The sequence below is a fragment of the Arachis hypogaea genome, chromosome 3 (assembly GCF_003086295.3).
Source record: "Arachis hypogaea cultivar Tifrunner chromosome 3, arahy.Tifrunner.gnm2.J5K5, whole genome shotgun sequence".
In the NCBI taxonomy this organism is placed as follows: Eukaryota; Viridiplantae; Streptophyta; class Magnoliopsida; order Fabales; family Fabaceae; genus Arachis; species Arachis hypogaea.
Window position 1 is genome coordinate 122,645,582 of NC_092038.1, and position 22,206 is coordinate 122,667,787.

The 22,206-nt window shown below is 33.2% G+C and overlaps 1 protein-coding gene across 1 annotated transcript; it reads left to right on the top strand.

The window, feature by feature from the left end:
• Positions 1-20,401: 20,401 nt before the first annotated feature.
• On the top strand, positions 20,402-22,141 carry LOC112781024 (uncharacterized). The gene is made up of 4 exons (XM_025824531.1): positions 20,402-20,495; positions 20,577-20,725; positions 20,773-21,523; positions 21,648-22,141. The coding sequence occupies exons 1-4, from the start codon at positions 20,402-20,404 to the stop codon at positions 22,139-22,141; spliced, it is 1,488 nt and encodes a 495-aa protein (XP_025680316.1).
• The last annotated feature ends 65 nt before the right edge of the window (positions 22,142-22,206 follow it).

Here is a 22,206-nt window from a genome sequence, read left to right on the forward strand (position 1 = left end):
TTGACATTAATGGCACAAAATTTTGGTTAGTTGATTTACTGTAGAGTAAGTTTAACTATATATTTTATAATAATAACTCTGTTCTCATTGTCACTGTATACAGAAATATTATGTTTTTTTGAATATAATGAATGGTGTATTCACTATATTTTACCCAATTACTGCTGAATCTATTTTTAAATATATGTTGAATATGTAAATTGTAAATAGGTAAAAAAATTTTGCATCATGTCATAATGTAAAGATCAGCAGCAACATGCGCTAGACCATTCAATCCATGAAGTTCTCTATACTTAGAAAGACCAACAAATTTTGGATGAAGCTTATACATACAAACTTTGTCACTTCATAATAACATAAACATTGAAAACACTATAATATTAACAATACACTTCATGAGTTCAAAATATGGTGAATGTAAATTTTAGGATCCCAATCACCCACAAGCTTTAAGATCTTTGAATTGTCAGATCTATTCGGCAGTTTTGCAAGGAGTCCATCTTCAGGATAATATTGTTATAAGTTTGACAACATTTGGTCCAATCCACCCCGAATTTTCACTCTGTATTTCTTTCTTGACTTTTGAGTAGATGGAAAAAAAAGGCATTGTTGTCTTCGCTAGATGATGGACCAGCGATTTGCCAAATTGAACCATGTCCAAATGGAGTGAGATGTGCAGCAAAACTAGCACCCAAGTACTGCAAAAAAATGAAGCATTGTTAGTGTTTTAGGAGAAATTATTAAGGTTATGTATCGTAAATGGATAATCAAAATTTGATGTGTTTGCATAAAATTGATATGAATTATTTAGAATGAACTTACCAATCTACTTCCGGTCACGTCAGTACTTGTCAATCTCTTTCTATAGGAAACCTGTGGATTGTACCTGCTTGAGGATAGTTTAAATTGTTAGTCTCCATCCTAAAATTTATCTCAATGTTATCTAGAAATAAAATTTATGGATAAATACATAAATTAAGTGTTACATTACCTATGGTCAGCTATTTCTTCTCTTTCAGATCTGTCTTCGCTCAACTCAATGATTGAATTGGTTTCGTCAGACATAATTATTAGATTGTTAGGGTTATTCCCCTCTATTGTTGAATCTTCATCCTCATCTGACGAGTCTTGAAGCTCGGATGGTTCAGACCCGGACAGTATCATAACATCAGGTGAGAAAGAGTCACTATTGCTGCTGTAATCTAGATGAAATGCTCTTTTGACATTGTTCAGTGTGTTTTGGTCCAATCGGTCCCCCACATAAAAGTTTTTATCAGGAAAAAATTTAATTGGTTGGTTCATTTCATTGAAAAGTGAAATGAAAAAATTCCAAAACCCGCATAGGTAAACTGTATAGTATTCCCTCTCCCAACAAAATAAAAATTCCTAATCAGCTCGAATGAACCCTTAGTTATAGCCTTCTGTTTATTTTTACTCTCTATATCCAACACTAAGCAATTATCCAACTCATCAATTGCGTAGCATGATGACCCTAATTCATGCCCATAAATTGCTTCAAAATACGGTGGTAGAGCTCTGTCTCCCTATATTACATGTTACAGTTCAAATTAAATGCTACAACTCACATGCTATTTACGATACATGACATAATATTATATATATTTAGTTACCTGCCCGTCATATAGTCAAAACCTCAGAGTTGCTTCTTTTCCTTGGATCCAGTGTTGTTAGGTTGCCAGAAACCTCCTGAGAGCATATAACAGCACCATCATAAGTTAGTCAGACTTCGATTATTTACAGCGTAAGAAATAGGCTTGTGCCGACTTAAGTAAATAGTCATCTTAAAATTAACTATTCTTTTGATCAGTATATATTTTTAATTACTTAAAATTATTTTAATAAGATCTGGATGCCTTATATTATTGATCTTTCCATTCTAATTAAAATTTCTCAAAAAGTTAAAAAAAAAAAGAATCAATAAGGGCAAAGAGGTAAAATACTACAAGGACACTTAATAGTTTTTCTTTTTTTAAAATACTACAACAACAACCACTATATAAATTAATTAAGGGAGCAAAGAACAGATAAAAAGATAATATACGCCAATAATAATCCTAAACATTAGACAGCGACCCAACAATAATCAAATTAAAGATGCTAAACTCCCCAGGTTACAATCTTGCAACACAAAATTTGATTACCATACATGTACCATCCAAGGTTCATTCACCTAATTTGACCCTTCTCTGATAAGAATTCAGATTTTTACCTGTTGGCATCATTCCTGTCTGCATGCACCACCATCGAGTTTTATGATGTTGCTAACTGCATTCTCAACACTGAAGAATAGACCAACAATTTTTTCTCTTAGTACAAAATATTGTTTGAGTATAGAAAATTAATAAAAAAAAGAATTTTTTTTTGGTTTCTTTTTGTGTTAACAGAGACGCTTAGAAGTTAGAGAGATAAGAACATTTCATATGGATGGTGCAAACCTTGCTTTGATCTTCGGAAGGATCTTGGATAGATGATGCTGGTTTAGATTCTTCTTTTGTACTTCTGCTAAAACTCCTTGCTTTCTAATGTTTGGTTTGCCTTGCTCACTAAAGACAGAGGAGTTACACTCTTTCATTCTCCTGGACTCTAAAGGAAAATTCAATGCCATTATTTTAGCATGTGCGTTTAGTTTAGATAGGCCAAAAGGTATTTTTTTTTTACTTTACATATGTGTGTATTTTTTATTTTCTTGGGCCCAACTTTAGATCTTTCTTTATTTTTTTCAATTTGTTGTTGAAAAAAGCTACAACAATAATAGAAGTATAATGTCCAAAATTAGTTTTAGTATTTAAAGTATATAATTATATGTTCTGGAATCAATTTAAGAATAAGATAGTTTATTACAGTGCACAAAATGAGTTAAATAAACATTATTATTAAAAAATTGTCTCTTTTATATAGGATTAAAGATTTTTTTTGTTATTATCTTTGTGTAGTCTCTTTTTTTTGTAGTAATCTGATATTGTGAATTATGAGTATTCTTCTATTGATTTTTTAAAATTTGCTCATCATATTTGCTTTTTTATTTTTTTATTTATTTATCTTCTTTTAAAATTTCATTTCTTGTGATAAATGAATAAAGTGGTAAAGAAATCTGAACTGAAAAATCTATAGTTAGCCAATAATATAAATTACTTCAACCCAAGCCAAGTTTGATAAAATATGACATATAAAAAATGGTTACATAAACAATAATTATAATTAATGAGATTAAAAAATTAAAAAAACTTTTGGTACATAATAACTTATTAATGAGTACAGTTATTTCGTGAATCTCATGCTAATATATCTTTTATTTGATTTCAAAGAATTTATTGAAAACAACTACATAAAAAGTTATATAAAAACTACTAAAATAATGAAATTGTTAAGAATTATTTTTTGTTGAGTTGGGTTAAATATCAACTATTTTTTTATGGGTATTTATTTTTAATTACTTAAAATTATTTTTGTTTGTCAATATCTCTACGAAGCAAAGTATGATGAACAAAAAATAAAAAGATAAAAACTTAAAAAAATAGGGGTCTTTCTAACCAATAGGCATGCTAAAAAATACAAATAAAAAGCAATGGCTGAATTCAAATATAACACAAGAATAAATTCACAAACTACATACATTTAGATGTCAACACTATTAGTATTTCAATAATTCAATATTCACTGGAAAGTTATTTTTAATTTCTTTACACAAAATGCTATTATTATAAACAAAGTAGATAAATTTAATATATTTAAAATAATATTGAAGAAGCTAAGTTTAATATATTTAAAATAATATTTTGGAATTCAAAACTTAGTCCATAAAGGTGATGTTTTTATAAAGAAAAATTTAGCTAATTTACTAACCAACCATGGTTAGTAAAGTAACCTATTGATTACTGTTGTGATGGAAGTCATTATTTTACAATTTATATTTTAAAATAGCCTTATTTGTTAACACAGTTACTTCATGCACAGAAAATATAGTTTACAGCTATCTATTGTTTTGCTACTTAGAGTTAATAATACCCCAAAGAAAAGGTAATTGTCAATGTCAAACATTAATGTTTGTTTTATAAAGAAACATGTAAATTGTTAACAATTTGACAAAAGTATCATCATTTTTTATAAATAGTCTTTTAAAAAAAATTCATTTGAACATGTTTATGAAAATCATTAAGTTACAATAATAATAATAATAATAATATTATTATTATTATTATTATTATTTAAATCTGTCTTATGTCCAACAATTTATATAGTATAGTAGAATAAAATTATAAAAAAAATGCCAAAAATGTTTTTCAAAGGGATATTTGTTCGAAATTAAAATAATAATATAATCACATCATATGCAAATTATAAAAAATGATTAAAAATTCTAATTATACTCCTATTTTTTAAATATATAATAATTTAATGCTTAATATTTGAGTAAATTAGCTTATACCATATATTTTTTATCTTAATTCTCAGTTATGATAGCTATTTTAAAAAACATTTAAATCATTATAAATAGTTATGTTTAAAAAAATTTGTCTAATTATATATTGAAAATAATTAAATAAATAACAAAGATAAGATTATAAAAAATTTATTCAATAGTTACATTTTTTGTGTTTCAATAATAGTTAAAAGTTTTGAAAATATTCATCAAGATTTATTTTGTTTCAATTTTATTCTAGGAGAAGTTTTCATTTTCAATTAAATGTACTCTTCCTGAGTATTTTTTACACAATTTTACAATTCTTTGTTTATAGTTTTGTTCTTCTATACTAAATAAATTGTTGGACACAACATAGCTTTGAATAACAATAATAATAATTTAATGATTAATATTTGTGTAAATTATCTTTCATACAATTTTACTGTATGAACGATATATTTAATTCAAAATTAAAAATTTTTAGGATATAATTAAAACAAAGTAAAATTTAGAGTATTCCTTAAATTTTAAACAAATTTCAGAGACAAAAATATACTTTATTCAAATTTATAATTATCATCTGTTTACAATTCTAAACTCTTTAGGAGGAGTTTTGTAAAAAAAAAATTTAAAAATATAATTTTATTGTAAACAATTAACATAGTAAGTTGATTCTTGCTCCTTAAAAGCTCAGCTTTATTTATCCATCCCAACTCTTTCACTGTTTAGTATTTAACAGGGTCATTATGCACTAAATGTTAGCTAAACCATGCAATACCTAAAACTTATGGAATTTATTACATGTTAGGAAGGTAGTTGGCTTTCAATGACCTATAAACATTCTATAAATGGGGTTCAACGAGCATTGGTCACCATAAGGTATTGTTTGGAGTTTGTCAAATACTCCATCTTATACTATATATTCTTCCTTTTAAATTTCTCTCACATCTTAAGATCAAGTATGAGTGATATACCTCCATAGAAGTAGAGGTTCCACAACTCCCTGATGAGGTTATAAATGAAATCCTCTATTTATGTGACGCCTCTAACCATTGTTAGTTTCAATGCTACTTGCCATTATTGGAGGCAAATGATAACTTCATTTGACTTTTTCAGTCAAATCTCAAAGATATGGAAAAGGCATGGCTGCTCACTGTTCATTCACTTTGGGTTTGCATCTCCTATAATCACGTCAGTAGATTGGATCTTGAAGATTGATGCCATTATCAGAGAAACTGGCTACCTGAACTTGCCTTTTCTTTTAACCCAACACGGTTGGTTTCAGCTCATTGGAGTTGAGATGGGAGTCTTCTGTATTCGTTACTCCTCCCTTGGAAGAAGAAGCTACTTGGTGATTTAGAATCCACTTATTCAAATGCCTCGGGTACTTAGATGATCCTTTGTAACTTAGTTCTTGTGAGGGTTCCTTTACTTATGCCTTTGCGCACTTTTCGAATAGTGTTCATTATGCAATTTTGCATGTTTTTAAAGATGAACCCGATAGCACTACTTACACTTTATCTATGTATACAAGTTTCACTAGGAACCGGCATGTTAGAATTTCATGTCCTTTATATATGCAATAGTTGGATCCTTCGTATGTTGTAGCCAGTGGTGTTGTGTATTGGCTTGCTGACCGTGAAGACGGTGATCAACCATATATTGTATCTTTCTCATTGATGACATTGACTTTTGGCCAAATTTATGTTCCCCCTATAGCTATGTCTCATTGTGGTTGCCTTTTGGTTAGAGATGGATGTCTATGTTTGGCATCAAATAATCACACATTCTATTCATACAACTCAGTTATATGGCAGGTAAGCGACACCGATGAAGGTGTTAACTGGTAACAACTATTTATATATAATGGAATAGGTACTTTGTACGTGCCAGCTGTCATGGTTGATCATGATGTTATTCAAGTTATGGAGAGGCACCTACAATTGGTTAGGGCTCAAGTTATTGCCTACTCTCAGTTTTTTTTGTTCGATATAACCCCATTGAAGGCACAAGAAACAGGCTTCATCGGGTTTTTTATGATAATCATATTAAAATTAGATCTATCTATACATATGAAGAAATTTTATTTTCCGTCTGATGAATTACTTAGAAAGTTGTAATAGTTGTGCTTTGCTACAAACTATGCCTGGTAGAACTTGGGGTTTAAAGTTTTAGGGGTTGGGTGATATTTAGAGTTGGTTTTAGTGGAATACTATGTCTTTATTTATTGTGGTTTGTTTAGTGTATATGAGTGTTACCACTAATGTCAGATATTGGTTCAACTTGCATTTTTCAAGAAAGACCATGCATGGCATTGGTGGTTCATTTGTAGTATTTATCCTTTATTTTTAAATTCATATGCATTATTTGTGTTGTAAGGGTTTTTATTTAAATTGGTGTAAAATATTTTATTCATTATGCTATATTTTTATGGTTATATATTTCCATGGGTTTGAAAAGAAATTATACGATCTCTTTCTCTTAAAAAGAAATAACACATAGTGGGAGTTTGCCAAATAGTTTCCAGTTGCATACTGAGCAAGTTATATTTTAAATATAAAATATTACAACTTTTAATGACTCCGAGAGTTTAATTTTGTTATGAAACAAATTTGGATAAATGTGAAAAAAAAAGTTCATCACACTAAATGTAAGGTCTCACATCGGTTGGGGAGGGGAACGAAGCATGCCTTATAAGGGTGTGGATACCTCTCCCTAGCATGATGCGTTTTAACGAGTGTGTGGGGGGGGGTTTCGGCTATCATCCTATCGTCAAAGGAAAAATCGTCAGGCCTTGTGTGCCAAAGCGGACAATATCGTGCTAGTGGGTAATCTGGGCTGTTACACTAAACATACCATCCGACTTCAATTTTAATCAAATTATTTGAAAAAAAGGTAAAAAATATTATTGTTTACATAAAACTATTCTAGCATTTACTACCATAATAAAAATGTTATTTGAAGAAAGGAAATAAACGATTTTATCATACACACAATTTTAATTAAATTAAAATATGTTTGAAAAAACTGCTATGCATACACCCCTAGCATTAGATAACACATTACATGTTAAAGTACCGTTTTGTTAGTGTATTAACTAAAGTAATTACATTTAATATTTGTTTATCTTCATGCTACTTGATTTATAATGAACTATGCTAAATGGGTCTTGACTTTCACAACATATTAAAGGGTAGGTGTAGTTATTACTTAATAATCTACTTTTACCTATATCTATATTTATTATTTTGCATCTTTTACCACTTCACTCACTTATTATTATCAAGTGGTTTAACATAAAAAATTAAATGAAAATGGGACATGAAATATTGCTTCAGAAATTTAGGTCATTTCTAAAATATTTTGTTTCTTATTGTTAAGTACTTCAAAACAAAAAATTAAATGGAGATGAGATATGAAAGATTTCCTCCTGTCATTTCAATCTTTTTTATAGTGCCTTTAGTATACTTAAAACTTAATAGATGCTAGATCAATAATGAGAAATGATTTTAGTGAAAGAAAAGATGGTTTAAACATTGCAATAATATTTGTGAAGTACTAATTAATAAGTACTAACACTTTGAAATAGATTTTTTACAGTAGAATACATATAAAAAAAGATATAAGTTTGATTTAATATAGTTATGAATGAATAGTTTGAATGGAATTAATGAAATGAGCATGCTAATTATTAATATTTTGTGACAATAAAATATTTTATTTTACAAAACGTAAAGCAAAATAACTATTAATCCTTTGTGGCGCTTCAAGTTCTTTGAGTTCATCAATTGTTCCAATAAGATCATTAGTTACAAAGTATTTTCCATATTTACAGTTGTTTTTCTTTGTAATCTCTTATTTTTTAAATAAAATTAGTAAAAAATGTATTTTTATTTGCTAATCTCTTTTGTTTATATCTTCATTCCTTGATTGTATATCTTTTTTCTTTTTGAGCATAATTTTTAAATTTTATTGATGGCCACTTTATTTTCTGGTATCTCATTACATAAATAGATAATTATCTTGTGTGTATCACGTTAATTTGGAATAAAAAAATGAAAAAGTAATAACCTAAAGGTAAAGCTTATTCTTTCTGCCTTTTTTTTAGAGAAATTATGTTTAATTTGTTCCTTTTTGTGGTTTTAATTTGTTATTTGAGATCATGCATATTTTAATATACATATTTATTATTTTCAAAATGTAATTAGTCTGAGCAAAACATGTACCTAACTTGCTTAATTAAGAGGCCTGCTTAAGGTAAAAATATAATATGGGAGTTCACAAACTAGATACCTCATGCATCCATCCGAGGGACCATTTTTGGTAAACTAGACCTTTTTAAGTGTGGTTCAACTCTTTCGTACCTCTTTTTTTTATTTTCCAATCATATTTTTTGAAGTCACTTTAATCATAGATAAAGCTGGTATGGAATCTTGCATCATATTTGCCCTTTTATATTTGAAATTGATTAAGTCAAGAATATAATTTCCTTTAACTTATGCTAAACATATCCCAAGAAAAATATGACAACACAGTTAAAGAATGCACAAAAGCATTAGATCTGAATCCAGTGTACATTAAAGCTTTAGTAAAAAGAGGAGAAGCTCATGAAAAGCTTGAACATTTTGAAGAAACCATTGCTGGTAAGTTTAGATCTTATATTAGGGGTTATTTTACTTTAAGCAGAACTTGAACTTTATTCTCTTTTGCACAGTAAGTGGGTAAGTATAGTTTCTCAAACTGAAAAGGTGCCACTGTTATGTGGTATTTGCCAACTTAAGGAAAGCCAATATGAGTATCATTATGCATTCCTTATTTTTTGGATCTTAATGAAGAAGTACATGTTCTGCATACTGGTGCCATTCAGGTTTTTTTTCCTTTTCACATTATTGAGTTCATTCATACCATAATTTTTTCACTTCACTAATTTTAGTTATTTTTTCAAATATCAATTGACAGATATGAAAAATATCTTAGAAATTAATCCTTCAAAAATGATCAAGCTAGGAAGGCAATTAGACGAGTTGAGCCGCTTGCTGCAGAAAAGCGGAAAATGATGAAAAGATGATTGGCAAGTTTATGTTATTATTTTTATCTTGGATTTCAATTATAGTTGCTATTGTATTATGTACTTTGCGTAGAATAGTGCATGGGCATTATTTCCTTACATGACCTTGATCCTACATGCATACATTTATAATTTGTTAACCAAATATGATGCTCTTTTCTTTATTTCTTCTTGCTGCTGCAAAATTACCATCAATGACGGAAAAATATCTTGTCTTGGTTTTGTGTATTTACTGGCACATTCATCTAGCTTTTTCGTCCATCCGTAAGACTTATTTGCAATCTTGTGGTTGAAATTGGCTAAGTCCATAAGTTTGTTTAGTCAGATGAAACCTTTTTTGAAATAAATTATTTTATCAAAGGAATTTATGGATGTCTTATTGTGATATTTCTAAGCATGGGATACCTAGGTGATAGAAAGAAGTATAGGATGCTTAGTGAGTTTTTGTTGCAGTGCATTGTATTTATTTGGCACTTTTACCATACTGGAAACCCATGGGCCCGGGGTTCTTATTCCGTATATATCTCTTGTTTTTCAGATACAGGATCAGGTGCTCAGAAGTGAGCTGCGATTCGTTTGAGAGATGGCGAAGATTTTTATATTCTCTACTTTATATTTTGCTTAGAATCTCTCCACTTTTATTTTGAAGAACTTATATTATGTATTGAACTCTTTTGAACTTGCCTATAGGTGCTTTCATGTTCTATTTGGGAGAGATTAGGAGATCCTGTTGTCAATTACTTTCATACTATACCCTAGCCGGCCTAAACTTCGCAGGTCGCGACTAGTGGCTATTTACTTATTTTATATATATATCTATATGTTATCTATCTCTTAATCTCCTTTATGTCTTTGTTCGTATATCACTTTCAACTTGACGGTTTATCTTTTTGTTGTCGAAACGTGAGTGATACGTCTTCGCAATTTTATTTTTACTCTTTTCAGGCTTCTTGATTAATACTTCTTTCAATTATACTTATATTTTATATATTACAAATCCACCTGAGAGTCTTACCACCATAATATCATTGACTTATGACTCGAACATAAGGATTGAATATTAGGGTGTTACATTATGGTATCAGAGCAGTTCGTCCTCGTGAGCCTGAGGGATGGGACTGCTTATGATTCAATGCATACTCTGAGTCTGTACCTGTGCTAGTTAGGGTATCTAATTGATACATCTAGCATGAAGTTCATGAGTATACCTTTGGTAATTTGAAGCACTTAACTTGAGATATTAAGTTTGATCACCTCGATATCGCTTGTTTAGTGTGGACAAGATCCGAATGGTGTCTCATGGACATGAATGAAATAATCGAAAGGAGGAATTTCCAAGAATGAACCGGTGAGAAAACACCGTGATAGGAATCTTGGCAGTGGTATATATAAGAATGGTGTGTTGATTTTGAATTGATGAGTGAAACACTTGGAGGTAGATAGTTGCTTGAACAATTTTCTTTAAGTATGCTTGTGTTGATTGAAATCTGATGATTTAGATAAGAAGGGGCTTGTAATTGACATTGGAATAGTTAGATTTGAATGGAAATGGAAGTTTGTGAAATTGAACACTTGTGTAGGAATTAAGAAATGACTAAGTATCAGGAAACTTATGCTATGAGTCTCGAATGATTAGGATGTGAATTGGAATAATATTGCGTAGATGGCGAATTGTTAAGTGTTGAGGTAGGTAGAGTATGAATTAGGCTTGGACTTGGCTGAGTTTGATATTGATCGGCATGTGCATGTAGTCCTGATGAATGGGATTCATCGGATGCTCAGTATTTAAGACCATGACATTATGCTTAAGGAGGAATAAGAGCAAAGTTGCTGAAGAGTGTGTGAAAAGGGTGGCTGCATAGAAAGGAAGTCATAGGGAGTGCAACCGAATTCGATTCTCATACCTGAGGTAATTGTAAAATATTAGTTGAATTCTGACTCCCTTGCATATCATTAATATGTAATATTCGTTCGTGATGCATGACAAGTGTTGATAATCGTATAGTCCAAGTCGACGATTAGTCGAGGACTGATGAGAGAACTTTTGCGTGGTCTAGAATTTAGAATAAATTTTTGTTGCAAGTATAGCTTCTAAACCAACAAAAGTCATTTCATACAAACGTTTTGGTTGTCACAAGTAACAAACCCCTAAATAAATTGATAACCGAAGTATTTAAACCTCGGGTCGTCTTCTCAAGAAATTGCAGGGAAGTATATTCTTATTATTGGTTATGGAGATTGTAAATTTGGGGTTTCAAGAATGAGGAGTGAATATGGCAATTAATTTAAATAGCAATTAGAATAAATAAATACTATAAAGCAAACTTTTGGCAAGGTATGAGAAATTGGAAGTCCAGACTTTGTTATTCTTAACAATAATAATGAAAGTTGAATCTTAATTCCACTTAGTTGACCTTTTCTAGAGCAAAGGAAAGTCAAGGGACTAATTAGTTAGACCTTTGAATCCTATTTATTTCCTAAGAAAAGGTTGGGATTATTGAAGTTCAGTTCAATTAGCAAAGATAACAGTTATCAATTATCTTGAGCTAAGATAACTCCTGAGTTACTGATTTCTTAACCAAGACCAAAAGGGGGGAAATTAAATCTACTAGAATAAAAGCATCTTCAGATTGGGAAGAATCAATGGCATAAGTAAATAAAGCAATATTAAACTGAAATACCTCAAATATCATTAAATAAGAAAATCATCATGAAAGTGGCATAGGCCAAATAGGCAACATAACTAATACAAGCAAGCATTCAAATGTCTGAAAATAAGAAATAACATAGAGTAAAAGAACATTGAACCTGGGATTGAGAGTCACTCCTAAAACTAAGAGAAGTCCTAAATCCTAAATCCTAAATCCTAATCCTAAAGAGAGAGAGGAAAGAACCTCTCTCAAAACTAGATCTAAATCATAGAAAGTAACTAAAAATGCCTCAACACTTTGAATGGATGCATTCTCTCACTTCATAACCTCTTGTCTATGGCTTCTGGACTTGGATTTGGGCCAAATAGGGCTTCAGAATCCGCTATGAGCGTTTTCTGCAATTTCTGGTGCGTGGTCTCTGTCACGCGTCCGCGTGTGTCACGCGGTCGTGTCAATTGGAGTTTTTCTTGTCGCGCAGTCGCGTCAGTCATGCGGCCGCGTCATAGGTGTTCTTCGTTAGGCACGCGATCGCGTCAGCCATGCGGCCGCGTCGCTGCTTCTTCGCGCTTAGCATGCGACCGCATCATCCATGCGGTCGTGTGGATGTCAGTTTCTCCAAAACTCCGTTTTATGCTTTCCTTCCATTTTTTGTATGTTTCCTTTTTCATCCTTTAAGTCATTCTTGCCTTAGAAGATCTGAAACTACTCAACACACTAATCATGGCATCGAATGGAAATAAAGGTAATTAAAATAATTAATTTTAAAGCATAGGAAACATGTTTTTCACATACATCACATAATAAGGAAGGGAAAGTAAAACTATGCAATTAATATGAATAAGTGGGTGAAGGATTGAATAAATCACTCAAACTAAGCACAGAATATATCACAAAATATGGGTTTATCAAGGACCATTAGTTGTTGAAACGGAGCGATATTTAGTTAACCTAGAAGAGTAGCTAGACTCTTAAAGGTTAAGAATAAGAGAGACACAGCAGAAGCGAGTTGGATCATATCTAAGGGATTAGAAGTGTTGAAAACTATACGGAGTTATTGTTCGAAACCCAGTGACGGTGAACTACAAGAAAAGAGAATAGAGCTGATTCAACCTTTACTTGCTCATTATTTGAGGTGCGAGTGAAGAGAGACCAAATCCTTATACGAGAAATTTTTTTTCAAGACAATTTTCAAAGGAACAACAACAACAATCACCAAGGGAGGAGGTATGGAAAACAACCTCAGAATAAATTAACTTATAGGTGATGTGAAAGCTATCATTCGGAAACTCCGTGTTGAGCTGGATTGGGACTTTGCTATAGTGGTGGATGAACAAAACACATGTCTTGGAACTGTCCTGAGAAGGTCAACCGGTATACTGCTAAGGGCCAACAACAAGGTCGTGTGTTTACTACGACGACGGGTGATACTGTTAAATCCGACAGTTTGGGAATAGGTAAGTGAAAGGTCGGTAACAATGTGTTAAAAGTATGATTAAGTTGGTATTTGGTTTTGGCTATCATAGCTAGACATCTAGTGAATGCCAGCCATGCTAAGTTGTGGTTTAGTACTTGAGGAAATAAGTGATAAAACTAATACTAAACGAGAAATCAGAGTGGCATAGCAGAAGCTTACTAAAGCGTTAGCATAGTATGGTAATAATAAGGAAAAGTGGGGTATGATTAGAAATGCTTTATGCTTTAAGTACTTAAAGGGTTTGTGAGCTTATGCAGATAATGATTCTAGATAATTGGAATTGATTGCGACTGTGAGCCTTGATGGTTCTGAAACAGATGAGGAGATTATCGTTGATGCATAATCGGATTTAGATGTTGAGTGAGTGCAAGTTGTCGTATTTGAGAGATGAGTACTATGATGTTTGGTCATGGTGACCTTGGATTTAGATTGAGATTTATAATGATTGGTTTTGAAAGACGAATGTAAAAATCATTAAATTGAAATGTTGATGTGGTACTGAGATTGGTTTGAGGGAACCCGTGTTGGGTGGTAAGTTCCAATTTTTAAGGAGGTGTTGTTGAAGTTCTCCCAAGAATTTGAAAGAGTGCTGGTTATGGTTTTGAAAATGACTTTTTGATTTGGGTAACTCTGACAAAAGAGATGTGTCTCGAATGCTTTTATAGATTATTAACGGGAAGCAAATTCTTATGATTTTGTTAGCTTGTTATTTCAAACTCATTTGATTTCTAAAAATGAAAGGAGTTTTGATTAATGAGTCAAAGGCTTTAAAACAGCAAGTCATATAGAAATTCGAGGGTTTGGGAATAAGAAAGTAAGTTTTGAGGTTATGCTTGGAGTTGAGTTGTGATTAGAGGAATTGGCTTGACAGAGAAAGAGGATAGTGATGGAGTATGATTAAGGTGTGGTGATGATCTTTGATTGATTAAAGTGAGGTGGGATGATGACTATGATTAACGATGATGGTAATATTATTAATGACATAATTTGAGATTTAATAGGGTGTGAGTTGGTGAGACGATAAAAGTAAGGAACGAGGCTGTTGGTCGGCGTTGAACGAATGACCAAGACCCTCAGAGATAGAGAAATCAGAGCGCGGCAATGGAAGCGCGTAGAGTAAAAAGACCTTGGACCTACTATGTGTTGGATATAAAGGCAGACTATGCTCACGTACTCGTAGTGATGGATGGAATTTTTTAGGGCAAAAATTTCTGTTACGGGGTTAGAATGTAAAATATGGTCTAATCGTAATTAATTACATAATAAATTAAATAGGAGCGAATATGGTTAGAAGATTTGGGAATTGGAATTTGATAATTTAAATATGATATTTTGATTCAGTAAATTTTTCTGAGTCGGAAAACATAGTTTTCTGCGTGAAAACGCGCACTGGAATTTTGACCGGCAATACCAGCTGAGATCTGTTTGGTACTGCAGCTGAGAAAATTAATTATAAGTGAATAAGCCTAATAAATTAGGAGTTATTATTAGGAAGGGTAGAAATATTTTAAATGCGATTTAAAGCTCTAATCTTGAAGGTTTTGGCCCAAAATTAGGCCAACGGACAAAAATAAGTGAACCGGGCCTAAGTGAGCCCAAGACCCAATATATATAAATATTAGTTATGAGTATTTCAGCTCATTTACCCTAATGAATGGGGCTTGGGGTGCTGAAATAGAGGAAGAAGGAAGAAGAGAGAAAACCTAACTCTCTTTGATCTTCAAATCACCAAAACTTGAGCTACAGAGCTCTGATTGACGAGCTGTTTGTGACCACATATTGCTCTTTTCATCCTCTACAATTTTATCTAAGTTCTTTTTGAATTCGAATTTGGTTTTGGTTTTGAGGAAACCTTGTGATCTTGGTTATTTAGGAGTGCTCTAGTATGAGGCATGGGTGATATTCATCACAAACTTCAGTGGATTAAGGTAAAAAGTGCTCAAACCCTTATGATTTATCAATTTCATGAACCCTTACATATATATATGTAAAATTAGTTATGTTAGTGTATTTGGTGATCTTGGTGCACCATTGGGAGATTGGTGTTACTTGAGGAGCTTTGGTGAGGCTTGGAGCTAATATTGGTGGAGACTTCCAAAGAAGAGGCTCAATTGGTTTGGCTACAAGAGGTACGGTTTAAGTTTTATTTAAGTATCGTGTGGTGTGATGAGAATTTCTAGGCTAGATGCCCCTAGGATTAAGTTTGGATTGTGTAAATGGTTGGTGCTAATATACATAGTTGATATGTATTGTGAATTAATGATTGAGTTAAGGATTGTGTAGCCTTGCATGTTTAGTGTGTTGAGAATTTGATGAATTGGATAATGAATATTGATTTGTGAAATATACATTTAAATTGTGAATTTGGGTCGGAGGCCATCAATTTTGGGCCGAAGGCCGAAAATAGGTAAGTAAGGTAAGTTGATGAGTATGTTGTGTGATGACATGAGTGATTGGATGGATTCTAGACATTGAATGTGTGAATGATTGGTTTGGTTATTGAATCATATGGTTTGAGGAATTTAAGAGTGGAATTTGATGGTTTTGGGTGAAATGGTGTAGATGAGGTAGGTTTGGTTATGGTTGAGTGTAATTATATGGATGTGATTGGGTTGTGGTTATTTGGATGAGTGGAAACGAATTTGGTTTGGGAACATTGGAAAAATTGATGATTTCTATGTTTGGGCAAAAACTGATTTTTGACTAACTTTGGTGGGCCGTATCTCGGTCCACGGAGTTTGGAATTCTTCAAAATTGGATTTTTATAAAAGTTTATTCAACGATCTTTCCAACGGTTCAGAAATAATTTGAAAAGGAGTTTTGTAGAAGAAGTTATGTGTTTTGGAAGTTTGGGGTTTGAAAACAGTGAATTCTGCAGCTTTTTAACTTAGTATAATTTTTGGTAGAATGCTCACCCACGCGTAGGCGTGGCCGACGCACATGCGTCGTTTTCGAAAATGCACCATCCACACGTGCGCATGGCCCACGTGTACGCGTCGATGTGCTGCACCAATTGCCCAGCCAAATTCCCGAGAGTTGTGCCTGAGTTGTGCTGGTTTTGTGCCTGGGGCACAAAACGCACCCACGCGTACGCGTAGGCGTCACTTGGCTTTTCTCCCTTCCACACGTGCGCATGGGGGACACGTACGCGTCGCTGTGTCTTGCTGCCTTCCACGTGTGCGCGTGGGCGACGCGCACTCGTGACCCTATTTTCATTCCAAAGTTGATTTTTGAGATTTTAAGGCCAAATTCTACACTCCTAAGTCTTCAATCTCACCCTTTATGTCCTCAATACTTATAGTATGCCTAATAATGAAAAGAAGCTAGGGAATGTGGTAACTTGTGGGTGAAGAAAATTGAGAATCAATGATGAATGATGATTAATGGTGATTGTATGAGTTATTGAGGATGATGGTGAGAGTACTGTATATGTTATGAGTCAGATGGCTGTGACAAGCATTGAAATATGGCTGAGTACGTACATTTATATGATTAATGGTTAAATGGTTATGATTGATTGAGGAAGCTTGAATATGTGGCAAGTATTCCGGAGATGCATATATGATTAATGAATGTGGTAAATGAATAATGATGGAAAGTGTTGAATGTGACGTGTGACCCCGGGTAGTAGGCAGTGGCGTTGTCCACTTGCACCGGGTATGAGATGGGGAAGTTGGATTATGATAAATGAGTTTAATTATGGATTTTTGAATAAATGTGTATCTGTGATACCTGGGTAATAGCAAGGGTCGTGGTTCGTTCCGCTTGCTCCAGGTCATTGTCTGAGAATTGATAATAATGAAGGGTGACTATGAGTAAATATGTATTTGTGATACCTGGGTAGTAGTAAAGGTGATGGTTTGTCCCGCTTGCTCCAGGTTAATGTTTGAGATTTGATAACAATGAGGATTGATAATATGAATTGAGATTGAATGAATATATGTTTGAGATACCTGGGCAGTAGCAAAGATTGTGGTTCGTCCCGCTTGCTCCGGGTCAATGCTTGAGATACCTGAGTAGTAGCAAGAGTTGTGGTTCGTCCCACTTGCTCCAAGTCAGAGACTGTGACGCCTGGGAAGTAGCAGCAGTAGTGGTGATTCCACTCGCTCTAGGTTGAGCTTTTAAACACCCGCTTGGGTAGTAGCCGTAGTAGTGATTATTCCACTGGCTCTAGGTTGAGCGGGTAGTAGCAAGGGGGTTGTAGCTCAAACTTACTTGCTCCGCAATGGGTGTTTCTGTCCATGGTTAGCTACCAGGACGTGTCGGGTTGGCTATATAACCGACAGATGATATCATCATCCATAGGGCAGGCATACATTTGCATATGTTTAAATTGTTTGGGTTTGCCTATTTGTTTTGGATTGCTTCCTCATATATGTTATGCTATCTGATTATGTGCCACTTGTTCTACTTGTACCTTAATTGTGTATTACTTACCTATATTGCTTGTGTTTGTACCACTGAGAGGTCCCTCATGCCGGTGTCGGTGGACGCTGAGGGCTGTTCTTGATGAGACGAATTGATGATGTGGTTGAACAATGAGGATGATTATTGAATGAGATAATTTGAGCTCCCTGGGTAGACGCAATGAAGTGATTTTCACTAGCTCCAGGTGAGGATATAATGTATTCATATAGAATTGCTGAGACAAAATAACCGGTGATGGTTTGATTTATGATTCTGATTCTGAGTTGTTGGAGAGTTAGCAAGTTGGGAAGCATTTGAGAGATGAATTAGATTTAGCCTTCTCTTATGACAGTTGCCTATTTATGGATTAGCGAGAACATAGGGTGAATGCTTTGTGGAAAGAATTATAGGATTCTTAGTGACTTTTTATTGCAGTGCATTGTATTTATTTGGCACTTTTATCGTACTGGGAACCCATGGACTCGGGGTTCTCATTTCGTATATATCTCTTATTTTTCAGATACAGGGTCAGGTGCTCAAAAGTGAGTTGCGGTTCTTCTGAGAGACGGCAAAAATTTTTATATTCTCTACTTTATATTTTTCTTAGAAGCTCTCCACTTTTATTTTGAAGAACTTATGTTATGTATTGAACTCTTTTGAACTTGCCTATGGGGGCTTTCATGTTCTATTTGGGAGAAATTAGGAGATCCTGTTGTCAATTACTTTCATACTGTACCCTAGCCGGCCTAAACTTCGCAGGTCCCGACTAATGGCTATTTACTTATTTTATATATATATCTATCTGTTATCTATCTCTTAATCTCCTTTATGCCTTTGTCCGTATATCGCTTTCAGCTTTGCGGATTATCTTTTTGTTGTCGAAACGTGAGTGATACATTTTGCGATTTTATTTTTACTCTTTTCAGGCTTCTCGATTAATACTCCTTTCAATTACACTTATATTTTATATATTACAAATCCACCTGAGAATCGTACCACCATAATATCATTGACTTTTGACTCGAGTATAAGGATTTAAATATTAGAGTGTTACACACTGTGGCCAGAATTACCATACAATTGGTAGTTTACTCCCCATGCCTGGGCAATAACTGAAATTTGCTGAGTTGTATATTTTTGACACTGAGAATGAACTGGCAAATAGAGAGGGAATTTTTTGGTATGGTTTGAGTATGGTTGATGAAATCCCAATTGTTGTATTTTCGTATTTGTTTTCCATTAGTTTATATGTTTTTACTTGACAATTGTTTTTATATGTAGCTTTAGCAGTCGTACGGGTTCTTTGGATTCAACATTAATTGAAGATTTATTAAAGATGCTTGATGAGAATAATGTCGTTGCAAAATCTTTTCGAATGGCGAAAGAGTTCTATCAGCAACATCCTACTAAGGCTTTTTCCATTCGTTTGGTTAAACATCGAGCAGCAGACCCTCGAGTGTATAATGAGCCCATAGTTTCTGAACTTGCTGGTCTTATTATTGGGGATTTTGATGGATCGAATACTGCACGTGATATTCTTGTTCAGTGGAGGAATGGAGACTTAAAACACATTTATGAGACACATACGTTGTACTGGCCGTTACAATATCCTTTACTATTCCCATATGGTGAAGATGGATACCAGGAAGATATACCATACCGTTGTGTTAGAAGTAGAGAAAATATACCAAAAAGACAAAAAGTTTCTCTACGTAAATTTATTTGTTTTCGAATCCAAGAACGAGAAAATGAGTTTGAGACGATACTCAAGTCTAGAAGATTATTTCAACAATTTATTGTTGATTTGTTTAGTATGGTTGAATCACAGCGTCTTATGTTAATTAGATTTGACCAGAAAAATATAAGATCTCATCTCTCAAGGGGTTGAAGAAGCCATGGAACGAGGAGATGTTGATGCGTGTTCCATTGGAATCAGGATTGTGTTACCGTCTTCTTTTACTGGGGGCAGAAGATATATGTTTAATAATTGTTAAGATGCTATGTCTATTTGCAAATAATATGGTTATCCTGATTTATTTATTACTATAACTTGCAACCCAAGTTGGCTGGAGTTTCAAAGATACACTGAACGGTCTCATATTGCTATATCTGATCGGCCTGATCTTGCATGTAGGTTGTTTGAGTTGAAAATTTAATCTTTGATGACTGATTTGAAGGATGGAATCTTCTTTGGACCTGTGAATGCCGGTAAGTTTTATGTGATTATTTCTGCTTATTTAATAATGAGTTATATATGCAAAATTAAATTTTTCTTTTGTTTAGGGATGTATACAATTGAATTTCAAAAAAGGGGTTTGCCACATGCATATATTTTGGTTTGGCTTCAAAATGTGGGTAAGTTACAAACAACTGAAATCATGGATGAGGTTATATCAGCTGAGTTACCGGATCCAATTAGATTTCTAAAGTTGTATAGTGTTGTTACCAAATATATGATTCATGGTCCTTGTGGTAAATTAAGACCTTCTTCTCCTTGCATGAGAAATGGTGACTGTTCTAAATTCTATCCCAAGAAATTTGTTGATGCAACAGGTTTTGATAAAGATGGTTATCTAATATATAGAAGGCGAAATATGGGGATTACTTATAAAATAAATGGTGTGGATGTGGATAATCGATTTGTTGTTCCTTATAATCCTATGCTCCTTATGAAATATCAAGCTCATATCAATTTGGAGTTTGTAACAAGTCAAATGTCATCAAGTATTTGTTTAAATACATAAACAAGGGGCCAGACCACGTCACTGCATCAATTAGAAATGTACAAACTCAGAAAAATGGTGGTCAAGATGTTGATGAGATTAAGCAATTCTATGATTGTCGCTATCTAGCGCCTTGTGAATCTGCTTGGAGACTATTTGCATTTGATATTCATCATAAGTGGCCATCTGTTCAGCAGTTGATATTCCATTTTCCTGGAAAGCAGAATCTATTATTCACTGATCATGATAAGATTCCTGAAATTATTGAGAAGAACAAGTATAACGATACAATGTTTACTACGTGGATGCGAGCTAATCTTAAGTTCCCGCATGGTAATCAGTTATTATATTTTGAATTTCCAAATCATTTTGTTTACTTGCGTGATTCTCAAGAATGGGTTCCAAGGCAGAAAGGGTTCTCAATTGGAAGGCTAATTTTTATCCAAGTTGGTTGGGGTGAGATATTTTATCTGCGTTTGCTGCTCAATGTTCAAAGGGGTTGTAAAAGTTTTGAAAGCATCCGCACTATTGATGGTGTTGTATATGATTCTTTCAAGGCTGCGTGCAATGCTCTTGGTTTATTGAGTGATGATCAGGAGTTCATTAATGCTATTAAAGAAACTACAGAATTGTCATCTGATTTTCAGTTGCGTCAGTTGTTTGTTACACTGTTAGCATCTAATTCAATGAACAAACCAGAGTTGGTTTGGAGAGACACTTGGAGATTGTTAGCTGATGACATTTTATATTATAGAAGACGGGAGTTGCAACTACAAGGTATTTTTTCAAAGTCTTTTTCTATTTATTATTATTCAGTAAGTTTATTTGTAGATGGTTATATCATGATAAGTTTACCTTTTATTTGTAATTCATGTGCCTTTTTTTCTCAGTTACTTTGTAGAGCTCGTGATGACAGAAGAGGAACTTAAAGTTCTTTGTTTGATTGAAGTTGAAAAATTATTGCAAATGAATGGCAGAAGCTTGAAAGATTATTCCCAAATGCCTTTTCCTAATCAAGATTTGGTTTCTCATTTCTCAAATTCTATGATTATGAATGAGATGAATTATGATATAGATCAACTTCGGGAAGAACATGATGCGAATTTGGACAAATTGACAGATGAGCAAAAACTGATCTATGAGAGAATAATTGATACAGTTGCCAATAAAAGACCTAGATTCTTTTTTGTGTATGGATTTGGTGGAACTAGAAAAACATTTCTGTCGAGATTGTTGTCTTTCTGTCTTCGATCAGAATGGAGAATTATTTTAAATGTTGCTTCTAGTGGTATTGCATCTTTATTGCTCCCTAATGGGAGGACTGCACACTCATTGTTTTGCATCCCCATTGAGCTGAATGAGGAATATGTTTGTAGTATTAAGAAAGAAATTTAGATAGCAGAACTCATCTGTCGTGCTTCTCTAATAATATGGGATGAGGCACCCATGATGAACAAGTT